General features: G+C 46.5%; 1 protein-coding gene across 2 annotated transcripts in view; it reads right to left on the bottom strand.

Moving 5' to 3' along the window:
• The window catches only part of LOC126529618 (OTU domain-containing protein 5-B-like), a 58597-nt gene that overhangs the window by 27872 nt on the left and 11959 nt on the right, over positions 1-18766 (bottom strand). For both annotated transcript variants that reach the window (XM_050177137.3, XM_050177136.3), the window contains exons 4-6: positions 17014-17170; positions 11815-12152; positions 4640-4847 (exon numbers count right to left, since the gene is read on the bottom strand). In XM_050177137.3, the coding sequence (XP_050033094.1) occupies positions 4640-4847; positions 11815-12152; positions 17014-17170 (703 nt within the window). The remainder of the gene's footprint in view (positions 1-4639; positions 4848-11814; positions 12153-17013; positions 17171-18766) is intronic.

Below are 18766 nucleotides of genomic sequence, written 5' to 3'. Positions count from 1 at the left end.
TGTCATTAACCAAACGAGGGTCAATTTAAAAAAAAATTTATTTAACAGCTTCAGTGACAGATTTCGAAAAAAAAAAGGCAGTGCAATTTTTTTTCAAGTGACTATAAAGTGAGAAAAATTGGGGTGTGTGAATATCGAATAGTATATTTTGAATCGACTATCGAATTGAATCAAGAAAAAAAGAAGCCAAGTATCGAATTGAATACAGAATATCCTAAATATCCTCACAAAATTTCATGCTTACAAATTATGGGCAAGAAAATACGGTTTTGCAGGTGCTCAGAAATCTAGCATTGCATAACATGAATATAGCAAGCTATCAGTAACATAGGTACACGGAAATTGAGATATGCAGTACAGCCTACCCTCATTAAACGGAACACCAAGTTAGTATGCCAGCACTGATTACAGCTCAGATGTAGTATGTAAAGGTCTGGAAATATTTTTATCGATAATACTTCTGTTGAACAGAATCAAGTGCTTTCTTTTTTTTTTCCTCTGAAACTTAGTGACATTCTGCTGTACTGAATACCAATAATGTTCTCAGTTGAACAGTTGACCTGTGTTTTGTGGGAACCTTATTTAGTATTGCACAGAAAGTTTCCTTTCCAGTTGCTCTGCAAAATAGAGAAGGGCTTCCCAACCTTATGGCAGGTGGGTTATCGTAAGGCCAACCTAATAGATAGATGGATGGATCACACATCACGTGACTCAATCACCACTCCGCGCATAGCCGGTGCAGACAGTAAAGAGCAGGGCTGTCTGCACCGTTTCATTGTCAGGTTTGGCACAATTTGATCCCTGCCAAAGAACCTGAAATCTGGAGGGTCACGGCAAGTTCATAGGACGCTTGCTACTTCTCATCCTCCTCCTCGTTCATTGGCAGTCTCACTTTTGTTTTCAAGGCGGATTGTCTGCTTTTTGAGTATCGTGCAGCTGCTGCGAATAGATGTGTGCCAACTCGGCCCCAAACCGTAACTTTAGTCGCCAACGCCCAATGAAGCAGCATTGATTAGGCTTAATGGTCTAGGCAGTGTGACCATGACAAAAATTCACTGATGGTCGATGTGGTAATAGGCCACAAGCCGTCGTGCAATGCTTGCCACTAATTAGTTTGAACGGCTGGCTCATCAGTGATAGAGGGCAGCTGAAGCAACGTGAAGATCATCGCCGTGTATCCAACACAATCTGCATGCCTATTGGCAGTTAATCGGCCCGATCTTTGCACTTTATGTAATACAGACTGCTTTTGTTTCATGCTCTCTCTAGGCCTCTGATTTTCGGAGTTATGGCAGCCCTCTGGCAGCCAGACAGCAGCCACCTAGGTCCTGATGGGAAGTCACGTGGGCTGGGATTCCAAGACAACCCGAAACTGCCCGAAGTTTGCCAGAACAGCTGGCCGCGAAATTAACGTAAACAAGCTGCCAGTGTGGCAGCGGTCAGCGAGATCGGTGCACCATCGGCATAGTCGGCCATGCGTTGCCAGCTTGAAACTATATAGTTTCACTCGGGGAGATGATTACCTTCGCGAAATTCTGGGGGGCTCGGCACAGGACGTGCATAGGGCACCTCACTTTGCACAGCGTAACATTTTGCCTCCAACGCGACCGATGCAAGATGGGAAAACGCGCTTAAGTGATTGTATTCCCTAAAGGAATCACTTGAGGATGCCTACTCGCAGCGATCATATCACCCACGGCGGCATTGATGAGTTGGTGTTTTGTCCTCATTTTACAAGACACGAAAAATCAGGACATCGGGTGTGTCTTATGTATACAGTCAAACCCGGCTATATCGAACTCGCAAAAAAACGCCTATCAGTTCGATATAGAGCATAATTCGATATAAGCCTGCTAAATAATTGGATGTCATAAAAGCACATACCATTTATAAAATCACTTTATTAACGAAACTAGCTTAGTTTGGCATAAATTAGTCCTGCATTTTCTGCTTGGGCAATTTCGCTGCCTGCGACGCACGCACTTCCCCACGTTGTCTGAGTCGGAGCAGCTGAGGCCGCAACCTTCCGCATTCGCGCAGAAGCGCCGGACTAATGCGAGTGCACCAATCACTTCGGAGGATGTGGGCAAAGGACCGTAGTTGCTTTCCTCAATGTGCCTACTGTCATTTGTGCTCGGTACGATATGGGCAAAGGACCGTAGTTGCTTTCCTCAATGTGCCTACTGTCATTTGTGCTCGGTACGATGTCGGCGATGTAGTCTTCGTTTCCGGGCTCTACCGTGGTCGCGACACCATCATCTGCACTCACAAACTCGTCCACCGTTGATTCGAATGTCCCGGAAATTTTGTCAGCTAGCTCCAAACTTCGGCAACACCGGCAACGGCTTCGTCGCATTCATCAGAATTTACAGTCCTCACCGAGCACGCGGAAACCGGCACGTATGAAGAACCCCTCGTACACTGCCGTGCGTATGCGTCGGGCGCCGTGGGCACCGGGTTGCGAGTCTGGCCACTTTAGCCCTAATCGTGCCGAGAGTGCTCCTCGGAATCTTGCACGCTGCGGGGACATCCAACTTTTCATCGCGTTCGACGAGATTTATGATTTCGAGCTTCACGACGAAAGGCGAATTCTGCCGCTTCATCACGGCAACACTGCGGGAGAAGGCCCACAAGGCGCAAACACGATTAACCAGAGAAGCAGCCAGACAACTCGCACTTTCGCCATCTTGCACGAAGAGAGCACAAGAGCTTCTGATTGGCTGTCTGAGCAAGGGCTGTAGGCGGGCCAGGATCATCTTTTGCTGGGGAGTGTCGCTAGATAGTGATCTAAAGAAAGGAAGGACGCTTGATTCTGCAACCCGTGTGGGAGCACGGCAAAGCGTCGTCAGGGGAGAGAGGTGGCAAGTGAAAGATGATAGAAAAAGAGGGAGGATGGTGGCCTAATAGACTCCACTATGCGCGACACGGGGAGTGTCGACGGCTCGCCCGAACAGCCCGAGATAGCGCGGTCACGGTAGGGAGAGCGGTTGGATGGAGCCGCGCCGCCGGGTTTCCCCGCTACCGCGAGGGAAAGCCAACCTCTGGGGGCACTTTTCCGCCGCTTGACGTTCGATATATCGGGAGTCACTGCAATATTTGTTCGATGTAAGTGTAATTTTTGGTATAAATACTCATTGTAACTATACCGTGACCAGAAATTGTTCGATATATAGAATAATTCGATGTAAACGGGTTCGATATAGTCGGGTTCGACTGTATGCATAAAATTTCGTGCCCACCTGCTTGGGCTTCTATTTCAGAAATGGTGCTTCTCTTCTGCCCCTGTTCTGAAGGAGCTAGGGATGCGGCTGGCATACGAAAATGCACGCCGCCTGTGACCAGCGATAAGTTTCGCACAAAAAACAGTATTGGTCGCGATCATAACAACGATAAACTAATGTATGTGTAGCCATTACTCAACCCAACTATTCTTTTAACATCAATGGTGTAGTTTAGAACACGTCGGTTTTGAGCTGCCACCCATACATACAACGAGAAGACGGAGCGAACACTGGCACAGCTGCAATGCCTTTGCTAACTCAGAAAAAGAAAAAAAGGATATCACCACATATATACGAGAGGCGTGAAAAAGGATACCACCAGAGAAAGAGGAACCGCAAAGGCATCGCAATATGTGAAAGTGATCCTCCGCAACTTGTGTGTAGCACAATGCAGATAGCACGCACGCATGAGAGCACGGCGCGCTGTTCACGGCCGGTAGAACCCTTCATGGGACACGCACACAGACGCACAAAAAGCTTCAAATGGTACGCCACCACTCTTATCGCACCGTCTTGCAAGGCAGAACGGTACGTTCGAACCTTAGAAAGATGATGCTGGTAGTAAAGAAATCCGAAAGTGACCGTGGCCACGCAGCTGGCAGAGTGAGGCAAAAGTCTTCAAGCGCCCGCATTGCAATCCGCCCAGTCCCCACAAAGATGGTGGCGAGCACTCATCGCCTCTTTTTGTAGTCTGCTAGCCAAAGAATTTCCAGAGTGCAGCCAGACCAAAACTGTCCTGGCTGGTTCTGGCAGCCTGCGGGTAGCCAGAACCGCCCAGCCCGAATAAAATGAATACAGGGCGGAAATGCGTCGTGAGATGGGAGGAGCAACCCTAGAAAATCGAAGGCGCTCTGGCTGGCTCTGGCAGCCCACAGGTAGCCAGAAGTGGAAAATCGAAGAGGCCCTCTACCCATGTCACATTATCATATCGATCGTTTTTGTCTATCCGGACAAACCTTGTAGCGACAGACATGGCCCCAGACGATGCGGTGCAAATTGCGGTGTTCGGGCACTGTGTGTGTGTGATCCCCATATTAGGCCAACGTCGGGGAGCACTCGCAGTGTTAAAGTCCGCTACTGCGTCAGCAGCGGCGGCCCATACATGAGGCTCTCAGCCTCATGTATGGGTATCTTTCAAACAGAATTATTCAAACGTTCACTATTCGATTCGGTGATATTCAAGTAGTCACACTTTCAAGGATTGTAGCAGGGTCGTCCTGTTAACACACGTGGCCGGCTTTCAAAAGAAACGGCCAGCAGTTGACCTCATGTGCATTAGCCAGATAAGGAAACAGCCAGCATTGAGCGGCCGATGCCACACACATTGGCCAGATAATATGGGCGCAAATTCAGCTCACCTTTACCGTCCCCAGCGTGGGCCCCACTGTCCGACTGGTCCGAGAGCACCTGAGCCCCTCCGAGTGGAGGTGTGCGGGGACTGGCTCGGGACCGTGGGGATGCCCTGCCTCCCCGTGGGGAGGACGATGCTCCGGATGCAGCCGTATTGCCCCCAACATCCACCAGGGGGGAGAGGCTTGAACTCGACGTGGCCGTGGCCGACCGGGTCTGCTCACGGCAACAAAGAGGGAGAGGCATATGCAAATCTGAACAGCTTCATGCAAGGTCTGTGCAAGGTCTGCATTCAGACTTTGCATCTGCACAAGGTAAAGGAGCGGGACCAAGTGTCTGACAGAAGTTTTCTGTGGTATGACAACACCAAGAACAGAGACTGTTCGTTGCGACTGTGCCTATGAAGCACAGTGTGTTTACACGGCACAAGAACAAAATTATATTGCGCATCAGCTAGCCTATCTCATCAATCATAAAAATTAGCACTTTAACTGCACCCAATTATGCAACTACAAAAATTCGCAGTGCATCAAGGCCATGTAATTTTGCCACCTTTTGCATTTACAATACCAACAATCCTGTGCAGATACATAAATCGCTTTGCAAGAACAATGCACAATTTTTATCAAAGAAATTCTATGATAAGCCAAATAAAGTGTTGACCTTCCTGTTTAGTCACCTGCAGATTTGATGCCCTAGCATTACGCAGACCTTCCAGTAAGGTGAAATCAGCGCTCATACCCATCATTACCACAAATGTGCAGTGGACCACTATCTTTAGAATGCTTGTTAGGTGGAGGTGCACTAGACATTCTTGCGACCCCTCAACATAAACCTACCCTATAAATTAATGCAACAGCAGGAGCCACATTGTTTTTCAGTGATACAGCTACAAGAGATGGCACTGTGGATGGTTGCTGCAACGCAAGCTTCCCTTTGAAATGGGGTGATGGCAACAGTCACCCAAGCCCATTCTTTTTGCCTTTCTGCTGTCACCTTGTCCCAAGTAAATATTCACATTTAACTATAAAAAAAAATCATAGAATCCTTGAAAACCTCCATATGCTAAGCTAAGCTAGCATAAAAAATTAAATATGTGATGTTCCCTTCACAGCATGTTTTCCCTTCCTCTGTAGACTAATCTTCCCACTGTCTCACTACTCTACGCTACAACTTTTCTTTATTAGGAAGCACAAATAATCAAACACGGCAGCAATACAAAGCCAAAATTCTTTAACAGTTTGATTTCTGAATAAAACGTCTATACTACTGAGTTTCTTAGACATTCAATATATTTAGTGAGAGGCCTGTAGTCCACGCCAGGCATTCTGAACCCACTGCCACTAGTACAAGGCCAGCCTGCCTCTACCGACCAATGAAACTAATGCAAAAAGCAAATAAAGCCAGCTTTGCAACATAAAGGCCAGGTTAAAAGCAATGCAACACAGACAAGGTGATCTGCTAATGCAGTAATTGCGCAGTTAAAAAATTCAGAGGACACCTAAGCACTTCGCACGAGTTGTGAATGCAATAGCATTAATGTCCAATTGAAAGCTGTTGAGCGGTCCAAGTTCTAATGCCTTGCGGGCGTGCTGAGACGCGTGGCGCATTTTGATTTGGCCTCACTGAGGTGCAGTTAGCATGCAGGCGAGAGCTTGTGCGGACAAGGAACGCGCCAATAACACAGGTATCTGAGGGCAAGAGCAAGGGTGACGTAGCTCCGTGATGATGCCCTCTCCCCTCACACGACACCTAGTGCACTGGTGTTCAGTTTCGCTCGCTTCATGAATGTGCATTTATTCAGGCTGCAACAGATGCATTCGCATCAGAAATCTGCTTCAAGCTTCACCTGATGTTTTACGGCACGCAAGTCCCTCCACAGCTTCTTCCTATTTAATGTCCCTGCTTCTTGCAGGGACATTGCAGCTTCTTGCAGCTGGAGCCCGTATGGCTGCGCAAGCGCCCGACTGCTGCCTGAACCGGCAGAACTGCGGAGCCCACTATCCTCAAGAACAGAGCACAACAGTGAGCATTTCCACTGTCAAGATGCAGTTATGCCAATGGCCCGATGCTTTCGAGCCTACGCCTTATCAGCCGATGCATGCAGTGCCTCGATTGTAGAGTTACATGGGCAGTGGAGATGCAGTGCAGATAAGGAGAAGGAAACAAGAATGCCAAACAATGCCAAGCATGGTACACCAAGTTGACAAACATGCGAACTAACAACCGCTAAATCTGGATCCACTGATGACCTTGGCTCTGATGGTTTATAGCAGCCAAGCAAAACATCAAACCACTGTGTATATGACTACATCAGCTTGAGCGCCGCGATTGTGTGATATGTGCGTCATGCTACGCATGCTCCTTGGAGTGAACTGTCAGATTCCTTCACCACATGAATAGCACTTTCACTCCCTCCCTATCACGGGGAAAATAGGTGCCTTCGGTAGGTTATGCCAGATTTTTTTTTTTCTGAAGAAACTACTGCACTGAATATTTTATACAATACAGTAAAACCTCGTTAAACCGTACCCGCTTAAACAGTAGTTTCGTTTTAAAAGTAGTAAAGTCAAATCTCTGACTTAGCGGCCATTGAACATAATGTGTTTTGTATCCGCATAAACCGTACCAGCTTATTGCGTACGTATCGGTTAGCACGTCGTGTTTCCACTTTTCGTCAGGCAAACACGGCGGTGCGCCGTCTCTATCGGGCGGCCCGGCAGAACAAAAAGCCTCAGAGATAGAAACAACGGCCTCCAAGCACCCTGTGTGTTTGCGCATGAAGCCAGATCAATATCAACATCATTTCAGCGCCGTGCCAGAGAGCTTTGTGGCGTCATGCAAACAAGGACTCATGTCATGCCGAAGCTCGGATAAAAAAGACGCCGCGTGCTCAGCAGAGAAGAAAAATTAGACATCATTCGTGCTATTGAAGGTGGCACGAAGAAGTCGGCGCTGGCATGCGACAGGGATCTGCTGTTGACTTCAAAGTGTGGCATTTGGAATACGACGAAGTTGCTCGGCAGAGCTGCTGTGACCGCGAAGAGATGTCGGCTACGAGGTTCAACTTTTCACCATCGCTGCCTCTGTTGTTGTCAAAGAGTTGACTAGCGACAGTGATGAGGACGACACAAAAAGCAACAGCACGGGCGATTCAGGCCCGACAGTGGCAGAAGCTGCGCGTTACATCAGCCTCATGAATGCAATCGTCGCGACGAGAACAGCACCCCACAATGAAGAAGGTGCCCCATGCCTTCTGCAACGCTACAAACCACGTGCATGGAGAACATGCAACGCCAACGAGGAATCTGCCATGCGAGTGTTTACTGAGAAGAGGAGGCTGGCTGAAAAGCTGACTTGCAGCTTCAATAAGTTTGAGGCCATTGTCGTCGCTGCTAGGCCGTGGCGGCATCAAACTAAAATAACACTTTTGTTGCGCGAAGTGAATAAATACTGCATGTTTTCCCCCTTTCATCGCACGCTCTCTGAGTTCCATTTTTGACAGGTAAGTGGGCGACCTCATGCTATTTCGGTTAAGCAGTACTAACGTTTAGTATGTACTTTTTCTGAGCTCCGGCCAACTACGGTTTAACGAGGTTTCACTGTACATAAACACAAAGCAGAATGAATGCACTTTTCATTCATAAAATTTTTGTTAACGAGATACAGTCAACGACTGAATTTTCGGACATGCCTGATATTTCGGACGTCCTCGCGGCACCGCCACGAGCCCCATAGAATCAATGTATAAGGACATCTGAAGTTTCGGACGCTTGAACCCCCCACCGTCCAATTTTCCGGACTTTTTGACGCGACAGAAGGTCCTTTGGCTCCTCGCGCAGCGCCCCTGAGCAGGAACTCGCCTTGCAGCCGAAGCATATCATCGCTTTGAACCACAACTAGCCAAATCTAGCCGTCACACACCGATTTGGTCTGGCCACGCTGGCTCTGTCATCGGTGCCGTTTCATTTGTTTGCGTAGGCCACGTTTTGGCTAGCATGGTGTGTGGTTGTGCTGTTGTGTCAAGTGTGCTCTGCGATGCTAGGCCTAGGTGCTTCAACGCTCATCTACGAACTCCACTGTTCGCAACTTGAGGATTTCGCTTGCCTTCGATGGCACCCACTCCGTCTTTGTCGTCCTCGCCGATGGCATCGAAACGCAGAAAGCAGTACCGTCGGTTAACGATGGAGAAGAAAGCCGCCATTATTAAGCAAGTCGTGAGCGGCCCATCGCAGGCTGACGTGAGCAAGGAGTTCGGCATGGAGCAAGGAGTCAGGTTGTGCGGGATTCAGAAGACTCCGATGTTGAAAATAAGGAGCCAATGCCTGCGCCGCCTACAAGCGCCGAGTTGACGCGAGCACTGTTGAATTTTTCATTGGTGTACAGTGCTGACATGACCCTTGCTCAGAAGGAGGTGAATATGATCGCATGCAACCGGAACGCCGTCCAAACAACAATCAACAAGTTCTTCAAGTCACTGCAGCAATAAAACCGGCTGCCCGACGATGCACATGTACATAATAAACCGGCAGTCGGCTGCATACAGAGTTCTTGAATGCGTTTTTTTATAGCCACTCCACTGATGCTTTGGCAGGGTTTCGGAAACCTGGTACTTCGCCCTTTACCTCTAGATCCGAGAAAAAAAGAAAAAAAAAGTGAGTTTTTTGCATGCATTCATTTTTTTCGGACTGCCTGAATTTTCAGACGTTTTTACGTTCCCTGGAGGGTCCGAAAAATCTGTCGTTGACTGTATATGTCATAAAAAAAAAAAGATAAATTGCCAGAATCAAGATTGTGGGATAAAACTTAAAGTTTGTAAAGACTCGCTTGTATCTATTAAAAAAAATGCGTAAGAAAAATTATATGAGATATACAAAATAAAATGTATTGCCGTCTAATAGGCAATATCTCCAAAAAAAATCAGAAGTTCTCCTTGAATGGGTATGCCACTACCAAAATTTAACTGCAAGCACTACAGTTGGGCGTGCCTGGCTGCGGGCGCCTATGTTCCAGGCTGGTTTACGTCGTCATCGCTCTCAGAGTCAAAGTCCTACAAAAAGGTAGCATCCTCAGGTTCACTGCTGCTCAATCCATCAATAAAATCAGCCGCAGACGCAGTGGAATCACGAGATCTGCGATCTTTCAAAGCGCGCATATCGTTTCCAGAGGCAGTAATTTTTTCGTTTTACTTTGACAATAGCAAACTTTCGGAGAGTGTTCAAAAATCACCGCCTGCCGCGAAAAAAATTGAACTGCTTAGAAAACAAAAGAATAGTTCTCTTCCTTCCCTCCTTCCACGTTTCGAACCATCAATAGTGGGCAGCCATTTTTGCTTTCTACTTTGACAATCGCGAAACTTACAAGCGCGTTCGAAAATTGCCGCTTGGCAGGAAGAAATCGAACTGCTTAAAAAAAAAAAAATGGTTATCCTTCCTTCAAGTTCGATGGTGCAGTGTGTCCATGAGCGGTGCAGAAAATCTCGAAAGCAGCACTCCAAACCATCGATAGAGGGTTAACAATGCCTAATGGGCGCGGTAGGGAAACAGTTAACTAGCAACTGTATTGTATACAGCCTTACATTAGTACATAATATTGTTACAGACATTTCCTTTGCTACACTATGAGGCAGTGCATCTTGCTATGATATATCTGCCAACCTGCAAACATTAAAATTTGCACTGTCCCTGAATACAATACCTAGCAGGGTTGGGGTGTAGTTGCACAGCTTTTCTTCTTTAGGCTTGCTCCAAGTACGCATTTATTAAGGGACACATACACATTGTGTTTACAGTTCTTTAGCATTGGATGCAACACACAAGCAGCAATGGACATGGAACAGGAGAGACTGAGAAGCAGCACATCGTTTTTAGATCACAGTGACCTTACCAGCAAATTAGCTGTTGCTGATTTCGCCTGCTTCGGGATCTTGCTCAATGCAAGTACCCCTCTAGTGTCATTTCACCATCAAAAAACTTACAATGGAAACTTTGGAGATTCACAAGTGAATCTTTCTTGCAAACAGAAGTGATTTTTCATAAAGCTTGCCGCAACCTTCGCAATGTTGTGCACTGAAATCTCGATATAACAAACTTTAGGGGACCGCAGTAAGTTGTTCGTTATGCTGAAAGGTCGTTATAGAGAAAGCCCCAAAATTAACCGTTCCGGCCATCAACCCATCAGTTCATAAGTTGTCACCATATGAGCTAGCTATTCACGAAAATGTCGCCGTTTGCTCTCGGATTGCACTGTTGCTATTTTCCAGATTCCGCCGCAACGTACCACCCAAGCACCAATAAAAGTGACGCAGGCAAAACAGATGCTGACACCGAGAGAACTACCAACAGAAAGGAAGCTCCATGTTGCCTCTGGAGCACAATGTTGCTTATTGTTTGTTTGTTCTTCACATTCATTGCCATGGACACCGCAACTGTATTGCTCGAGGTGGGCACCTGAACTATTCCAAAGAGCAAGCACGCACAACCGACACTGTCCACAAAGTGCAAAGTGTGACCATGCGGCATCCTTGCGAGTACAGAGGTTACATTTCTCCGTGCACGTTGCTAGTACAGCTGCAGAAAGAAACGCAAAAGGAAGAGGCATGCGCAGGAAGAAGGGCAAAAGAAGGAAGAAATGCACCTCAGTTGCTAGGCGACACTTGTCTGGGTGGGGCATGCGCTTGCAAAACCTGATGCATTGTCGCCTCCGCAAAAGAAAAAAGAAAAAAATTCTCAGCTGCACATTTTTTTTCCCCCTCGGGAGCCTCAGGTTTGTAGAACCCACGCGCCGCGGCATCCGCTTTCTGCGCCTTGACTGCTAACCTACTGTTTCTGCTGCCATGAAGGATATACACAAATTTAAGAATCCCCAAATTTCAAAATACCGAGGCGTTGTTATGACATGGAAATAGAGCAATTATCATTACTCTAAAAAGTACGGTATTCAGAAGTTCGTAGTATTGAAATATTTTTTACACTGAAACTACAAGTAGTCAGCAGGAGATTTCTGAAGAGTTTGTTAATGTGGTGTTCGTAGGAACGCGGTTTTACTGTAATACGAGCCCAAATTCATACACTTTATGAATAATTCGGGAGGACTGGCAGGTATGCCATATCGTTGCATCAAGTAGTTCCCGTGGCTGCATCAAGCACGAACCGACCAAGCGAACAATCGGAGAGGGGCACACCTTCTTGCGGGCCCGCATCTCGTTTTCGCGCAGCCAGTGCAGGTAGGACTCGCGAGCCACCTGCTCCTCGAGGGCCTCGCTGGTGGCCTCCCAGTCGGTGGCACGCAGCTTGTCTTCCAGCATGGCCTGCTCCAGCTGGAGCTCCTCCGAGGCACGCAGGGCCTCCTTCACCAGCGTCTTGTCGGCCAGCCCCGGCTTGAACGAGGGCAGGCCCAGTCCCACGCCCACCGTTGCCTTGTATGGGTCCACAATGGAGTTGTAGTGTACGTTGCGGTGGTAGCTCAGCCGGATTGGCTCGTTGTCCGTCTGTTGGCCCCCGTGGAAGATGTTGATTGGCTCTGCACAGAGGTAGCCCCTTTTCTCTCACAAGAGTGCTCCACACGAACGGATCAGCATTCATGGCAATACTACTAAGGAATAAATTTGGTGCCACCATTCCAAAAGGTGCCGTACCACCACAAGAATGCTGCCATGTCTTGAATATGGCTCGGCATAATAAATGAAGCATAAATGAAGCTTTCTTGGAGATGGAATCTCCTTAAGAAATCTTTTTTCCCCCATATTATAGCTTATACTAATGTCTACTCAAATGGAATAAAAGCAATTAGAACACAGGCAGGAATAATGTAATGATTATATTGCCATTGTTTTTTCATTTTACCAGTGGTCAGAGAGATATGCTGCCCATTTTATCAAAAGTGATCAGCCAGTCATGAATGTTGAATAATCAGAAAGGGCTACCCTTACATATTATAGGCCTTGAATGAAGCTGAGACACAGAGTTTCTTCTGGCTTAGCAAACCAGCAGTACTCTTCATGCTTCGACTTCGGGTTGCGCACAATACAAGTGGACAAAGGGAAGGACTAGGCGACACAAACGCAAACTCTCAACAAGTATTTTTAGTGAAGGAACATTTGTACAAACCTCACAAGTGCCACCAGGTAGTGAAACTAACACCAAATCAAACAAGGAATAATCTAAACAATGCAAAACAGATGCCAGCCTGACAGAAGCATCTTCCATCTTTTTACGATGAAATGCCTCTATAATTTTTCAGTTAATTTGTCGCCCGTCTATGGACAAAATTTGAGTGCCCGTCAACACAGGCCTGCAACCACGACTATGGCAGGGAGTTGGATAGGAACAAATCACATTCCATGGGCTTAAGATTACACCTGCCGCTTCGGCCAACACACGACCTACACTGCAGCTGTCTTGCACGAGGTGTAATGCTCCTTGTGCTTCATTTGACAACCACCCTTGCTATGCATATTAATAGGTACAAAGTCACAAATTTCAGTTCCTCTGTTTACGCTTCGTATGACTGTACACCCCAGTGCAAACACTTGTGTTTTAATCAGTATAGATTTTGCTAATTAGGAGAGAAAGAGACAGTCCTTTGCCCACATCGCAGATGCTGCTCTAGTGCAGATGACCGCTGTGGCAGACCACCTAGCGGACTGTCCATCTTGGCTGCTGCTGAAATGCTGATTGCCTGGCCCGGAGAAGCACTGAGAAAGAGACAGGTGTCCCCAGCAAGTTGGGTGCCCCAACCCATCCTATCAGCAGCAGCCGAAATAGGCGGTCCATTAGGCGTACTCTTACAGAATACCCACCAGCACTGTAGTGCCGCTTATCCCCCTATACTTCATTCCATACATAGCAGGCAACCCCGTGGAGGCTAGAGCAACCTCTCACATTACCTGCATTCATAACCAAACACTAGCGCATGCCACATGACAGCAAGAAATAGGAATGTGGTAAATCATTTCGCTTAGATACTGACTTTGTACATTACTGTCACAATACATGAAGCAAGTGTCAGGTAGAAGGCATTGCTGGTATGTGCCTATTAGCTATGGAAACTAGTGGAGGGACATGTTTGTACAGATGCGCTCATTGCAGCTTTCACAGCATACTGCCCGCAATAGTGACCGAAACACAATGCCCTCAAACCTCATTATAACGAAACGGGATGCAACGAAATAATGCAAGTAACGAAGTAAATGAAATTCCCCTCGAAATCGCCAAACAGATTCAGTACCATATTTATTTTGATCTAGCCCTATAGTTTTTTTTTGAATGAACATATACCAAACTCTAGGGTTGGCTTAGATGTGACGATATTTAAAAAATGCGCCAGTTTTTCATTCAAATTCATAAATAAGGTGCCCAGCTAGCACCACATAGAAAAGTCAGTATCGCAGCCACTACTAGCCGCACCAGTAGCCAAATTGAAGTACGTGAGCGACGTTGCCATTTTGACCTGTGTCATATCAGCATGTAGCGCGGCGTTGTCACTATAGTGCCACTTTCAAACGAAAAGTTGTGCTTGCAGCAGAGGCATTGATGAGAAAAACATCCGTTGCTGAAGGAGCCAACAGAAGATGCTTTTCGCGTGCACCGCAACGGGATGGCATTTACCAGACCGCAGGAGCGATGACTTAGGACGAGCTCGGCACGTTCATATTCAATAAATGCTGTTTTCATTCTGTGAATGCTTTCCTTGCTTTTTTTGTTCAACCTACATTTGAGGTAAGTTTTTTTTTTTTTTTTTTTTCCTGGCTTTGGGCTTTTGGGGGTTGGCTTAGAATCGGGGACAGCTTAGATTCGAGCAAATACGGCATTCAAAACCTTGTTTTAATGAAGTGAAATTGTCCTGCCAATGGATATAACGAACTAGATCCATCTGTGAAACAGAAAAAAGGAATATCGGACCATTGAGCACCAAGTACATTGCTCCCTGCAGTGTTCAGTACTTGTTGGCCACGCCACGCCAGTTCAAAACTCCCACCTCCCCACACCTAATGCGCCATCGAGCAACACTGGTCTTTCTCACCGCTGCACATAGCTGCGCACAATGAGTGGCTCACTCTCACACTTCTCCAGTGACCTCTCTTTTGCGCGTCTGGCTGCGCGACCTGCTGCGCAGCTATGCGATAAGTTGGTGCATCCACTTACACTTCACACCGCACAAGCAGACGCAGTTGGGCATGGCCTCTGAGATCTCCCCACCGCAACCTCGGGGGTGATGCGCAAGCCTGCACAGCTATGACGGATGGCGCAAAAAGCACGGCAGGCAGGCAATTTAGGGGTCATGCCCCGATGCAATCTCGGGGATCATGCCCAGGCCGTGCCTGCACCTGCCCGCCTGCCTGTGCAAGCCCCACCACAGTGCGGCGGCGCAAAATATTTGTGCATTCACTTTTCTCTCTCCCTGTTGTATGCAGCGCGGGTTGGCAGCTGGACATGGCCTCCGAGACTGCATTGAGACTGATGCAATTTTGGAGGCCATGAGCCGGCCAAGCCAAGTCGGCGTGGCGAAGTTTGCTTTCCTCCTCGGTAACACAGCGGAGCACTGTGCTTTGTGCCACGTGCTGCTTGATCACAATGAGCCATGTGGAAAGCAGAAGCAAAAGACCATCACAATGGAACAGAAGGCAGCTATTTGAAGGCTGTCGAGTCAGGTGCTAAGAAGTCGCATGTTGCACACACCAAGGATTCTTTTGCTGTTTTATTCAAATTTTCATCGCATGTGTTTCCGTGTAGCAGTTCCGTGGCCGCAAAACTGTATTCTTACTTCTATGTCAACATTGGGCATACACTGCATTAAATGACTATAGTGGATATAACGAAGTAACAGATATAACAAAGTCATTTCGGCTCAAGTTTATATCACATGCTGTAAGCTCAAGGCATACAATGAATGAATGAATGAATCAATCAATTCTGGAATCTTGCATGCCAAAACCACAATCTGATTATGAGGCACACTGTAGTGAGGGACTCGAAATTAATTTTGACCACCTGGGGTTCTTCAACCCTGTGAGGGTTTTTGCCGTAGATGTGCAGTGCCGCTGATCCGGCCCTGCACGGCTTTTTATGTACACCCGTGAGCAAAACCACATGGACCAGAGATTGTGTGATAAAACTGATTTTCTCTTCTGTCTGTCAATGCAACTTGATATCAAATACTGAAGTCCAAACTTGGCAAAACAAATTTTCTAGTGAACTGGTCAGTTTCCGTTTGTGCGTGTTAAATACAAAGAAATTCTGTTTTTTCGGTGGCCCTGTGATCCGTATACTTTTGCTCATGGGTGCACATGTATGGTGACAAGATTATGTTTGATATTTCGTGCTTGTTTAACACCACTGGTTGTTTATAGGTGCTGCCATCTTTCGTTATCTCAATCCTAAAATTGGCTGTCACTGGATAGTTCAAACTTGAACAGTCATTACACGCGCGCACAACCCTATGGTGACCCCAACTGTGACCCCTTTAGTGGCAGCTTCTGTCCTGGTCGAGCTTAGGGAACAGTGAATGCGTTGAATGCATGTCAAAATTTCCCTTCGAGAACGCCTATTTTTGGCCTGCCCAAGGAAGCTTTTCAAGCAATAACCGTAACCTAACATGTCCAACTACAGTGTTCACATGATTCTAACATGCAACTTTTTTTTTTTTCAGGGAAACTGTACTGTGCAGTGCAATCAAATACGAAAGCACAATCACTTTTACGGCGCTTATATGCTTTAGAGCATAACACAGATGTATTGTGGCAAAGCCGACTTTAGGACACCGGCTGCCATTGTGCTATACATATTAGACCCCTGCCCATTTTTCTTGCTAAAAAATCAGGCGCACTTTTAATTTCTACTTTGTTTAGGAGCTTTACTGTCATTTACACTTGTTTTTCTTTAACTCTGAATACACAGAAAATGGGCACTTCTTTGATTTGGGGGCATGTCAAAATAGAGCAAATACTCCGAAAATAATCGGCGCTGTGTTTTGGTGTATTTTTAAGCATGTTGTTCAATTCAGCCCACCTCATAATTCAATAAATTTCGTCAGTGCCGTCAGGGTCAAATTAAGAGACGTAAATGGTAAACGAGTGCTTCTTCATTTTACCCCCACTTTGCGACCTCAAACTCGGCAGTGCAACACCACAGCCAGTGGGCTACTGCGGCGTGCTCAAGGCATTAAAAGCGTACATTATTTCACCCACCTCAATACGTTGAAGTCCTAATATAACCCGAAGTCGATAAAGGACACTGCAAATCAATCGCCAGTTGACTACAAAATGCATGGTGTTAGACATTCCCACAAGTGCACCACATAAGCAGCCTCCGCATCACTGCCTGCCAAGTATGAAATGGAGTACAGATAAGTGCGGACAACTATACAGCAGCAGCACCCTCACCAGAGCTGTAATGGTACACCTCGATCGGCCGGTTGAACATCTCAGACATGGCCTGCATCTCAATGTGGTTGCCATGAATGTGGTCGCACCGCTTGCGCTCCAGGTACTTGTCGAAGTCCTCAGTCACATACTGGGAGTAGTAGTCCGAATTCTTGGCCTGGAGAGAAAAGGGGACCACCATTCTTTCTCACTGAATGAGACTGTGTTGCCGAGATTTGATTGTGAACCTGTTGCAACCAATGCGAAACTCCATTGCACAAGGATGCGCAACATGTTTTGGAGAAACAATGTCAAGGAGCAAGCTCCCCCTTTCGTGAACAAACAAATTTGTTTTTCTTTAACCTTTGGTTGGCTGTCAGGGTTTTTTCTTTCCGGAATGCTGCCAAGACTCCTCCCCCCCCCCCCCCCCGCCCCTCTTTTTCCCCACATGTTGGTTCAGCAGACATTTCATGCTACATACAAGATGGTTTCTCACTTTGCTTTCTCCCATTTCAGCATTTACAAACAGTTCATTCCTTCGTCTCTCATAGTCTGAACAGACTGACTTGCCACACTATCCATTACCGCTGCTGCCCATCCTCGGCCCTAACAGCATTTTTATTAAATTTTTTACTTTGCATTTTAGTTCAACGGACATTTCATGTTACATAAAAGCTGGTTCTCCATGGTCAGTTTATTCAGATTCGTAATTCATGAACAGTTCGTCAACCTCTTGATCTGCCCAAGTGCAGACCGACCTGGCACACTGATTTTCCATGGCTGCCCTGCCGAGACAGAGCACATACATTTGCTCCACCTGCAGTTCGAAATTTAACTCGGAGAAGCTTTCTTGCGTTCACACGGCCTCTCTATAGATGACACGACAGGTAAGCAACATTCCTTTCTTTTTTTCGCATAAGTTATTTCAGAAGAAGCAGCGAGTGCACAGAAAACACAATATGCGTACACTCTGGAGTGGTAGTCAAAGGGTTAAAGCAAAAGCTGCACAGTTGCCCTGTCCCGCCAGTTCCCACAAAGTGTTCATACTTTCTCCTTTGCTACCCTGCCAATCAAATCAAGGATGTCAATGCAGATCTGAAGCATCACTGTTACACTTGGAAAGTTGTCTTAGCGCCCCTGAACATATTTTGGGAAAAGTTTGTCTAGTAGACATTGTTGCTGTTTACTAATGCACCCACATTTTGATTTTATTTAAATTTTTTTAATGGAGCAGACTGTTTGTACAAATCAAGAGTTTCAGCTCTGCATTGTACTATTAGATTTATTTTATCATTACATAATTCCTGCCTTTTCTTAGTGTGGTCTCCGAGTGCATTGAACTGTTCTTTCCTTAGTAAATCTGCACAATGCATTATCTTCTAAACAGTACCCAGTTGCCCAGTACCATAAATACAATATCAATTACTAATTACTCATTTGCTCAAATTCATTTGCACTCCACTTTTGCTAGCAAGTTGTCACTTTAGGGAACTTGCAGTGGCAGGGTTTCGAAACACTATATCTTGTTCAACCAGTTGAGTCACACTCTTAATTGTCATGCAAGGATACAACATCAACGTTTAATGGCTGGCATGTCCGTTGTCATTCCCGTCAATATAAAGCATCCTGGGATCACTCCCCACAGGAAACCTGTCGCCAAGCTGTTAATAGGAGCTACGGTTCATCAATGCTCAACCAGATGCGGGTGGTCGGAGAAGCAAGTTCACAGTTCACTTTTTTTTTTTTGCCAGGCAAACACAGAACTACAAAAAAG

Source organism: Dermacentor andersoni, chromosome 9 (assembly GCF_023375885.2).
Source record: "Dermacentor andersoni chromosome 9, qqDerAnde1_hic_scaffold, whole genome shotgun sequence".
Lineage (NCBI taxonomy): Eukaryota > Metazoa > Arthropoda > Arachnida > Ixodida > Ixodidae > Dermacentor > Dermacentor andersoni.
The sequence above is the reverse complement of the archived record's forward strand: the minus strand, read 5'-3'. Positions and strand labels throughout refer to the sequence as shown.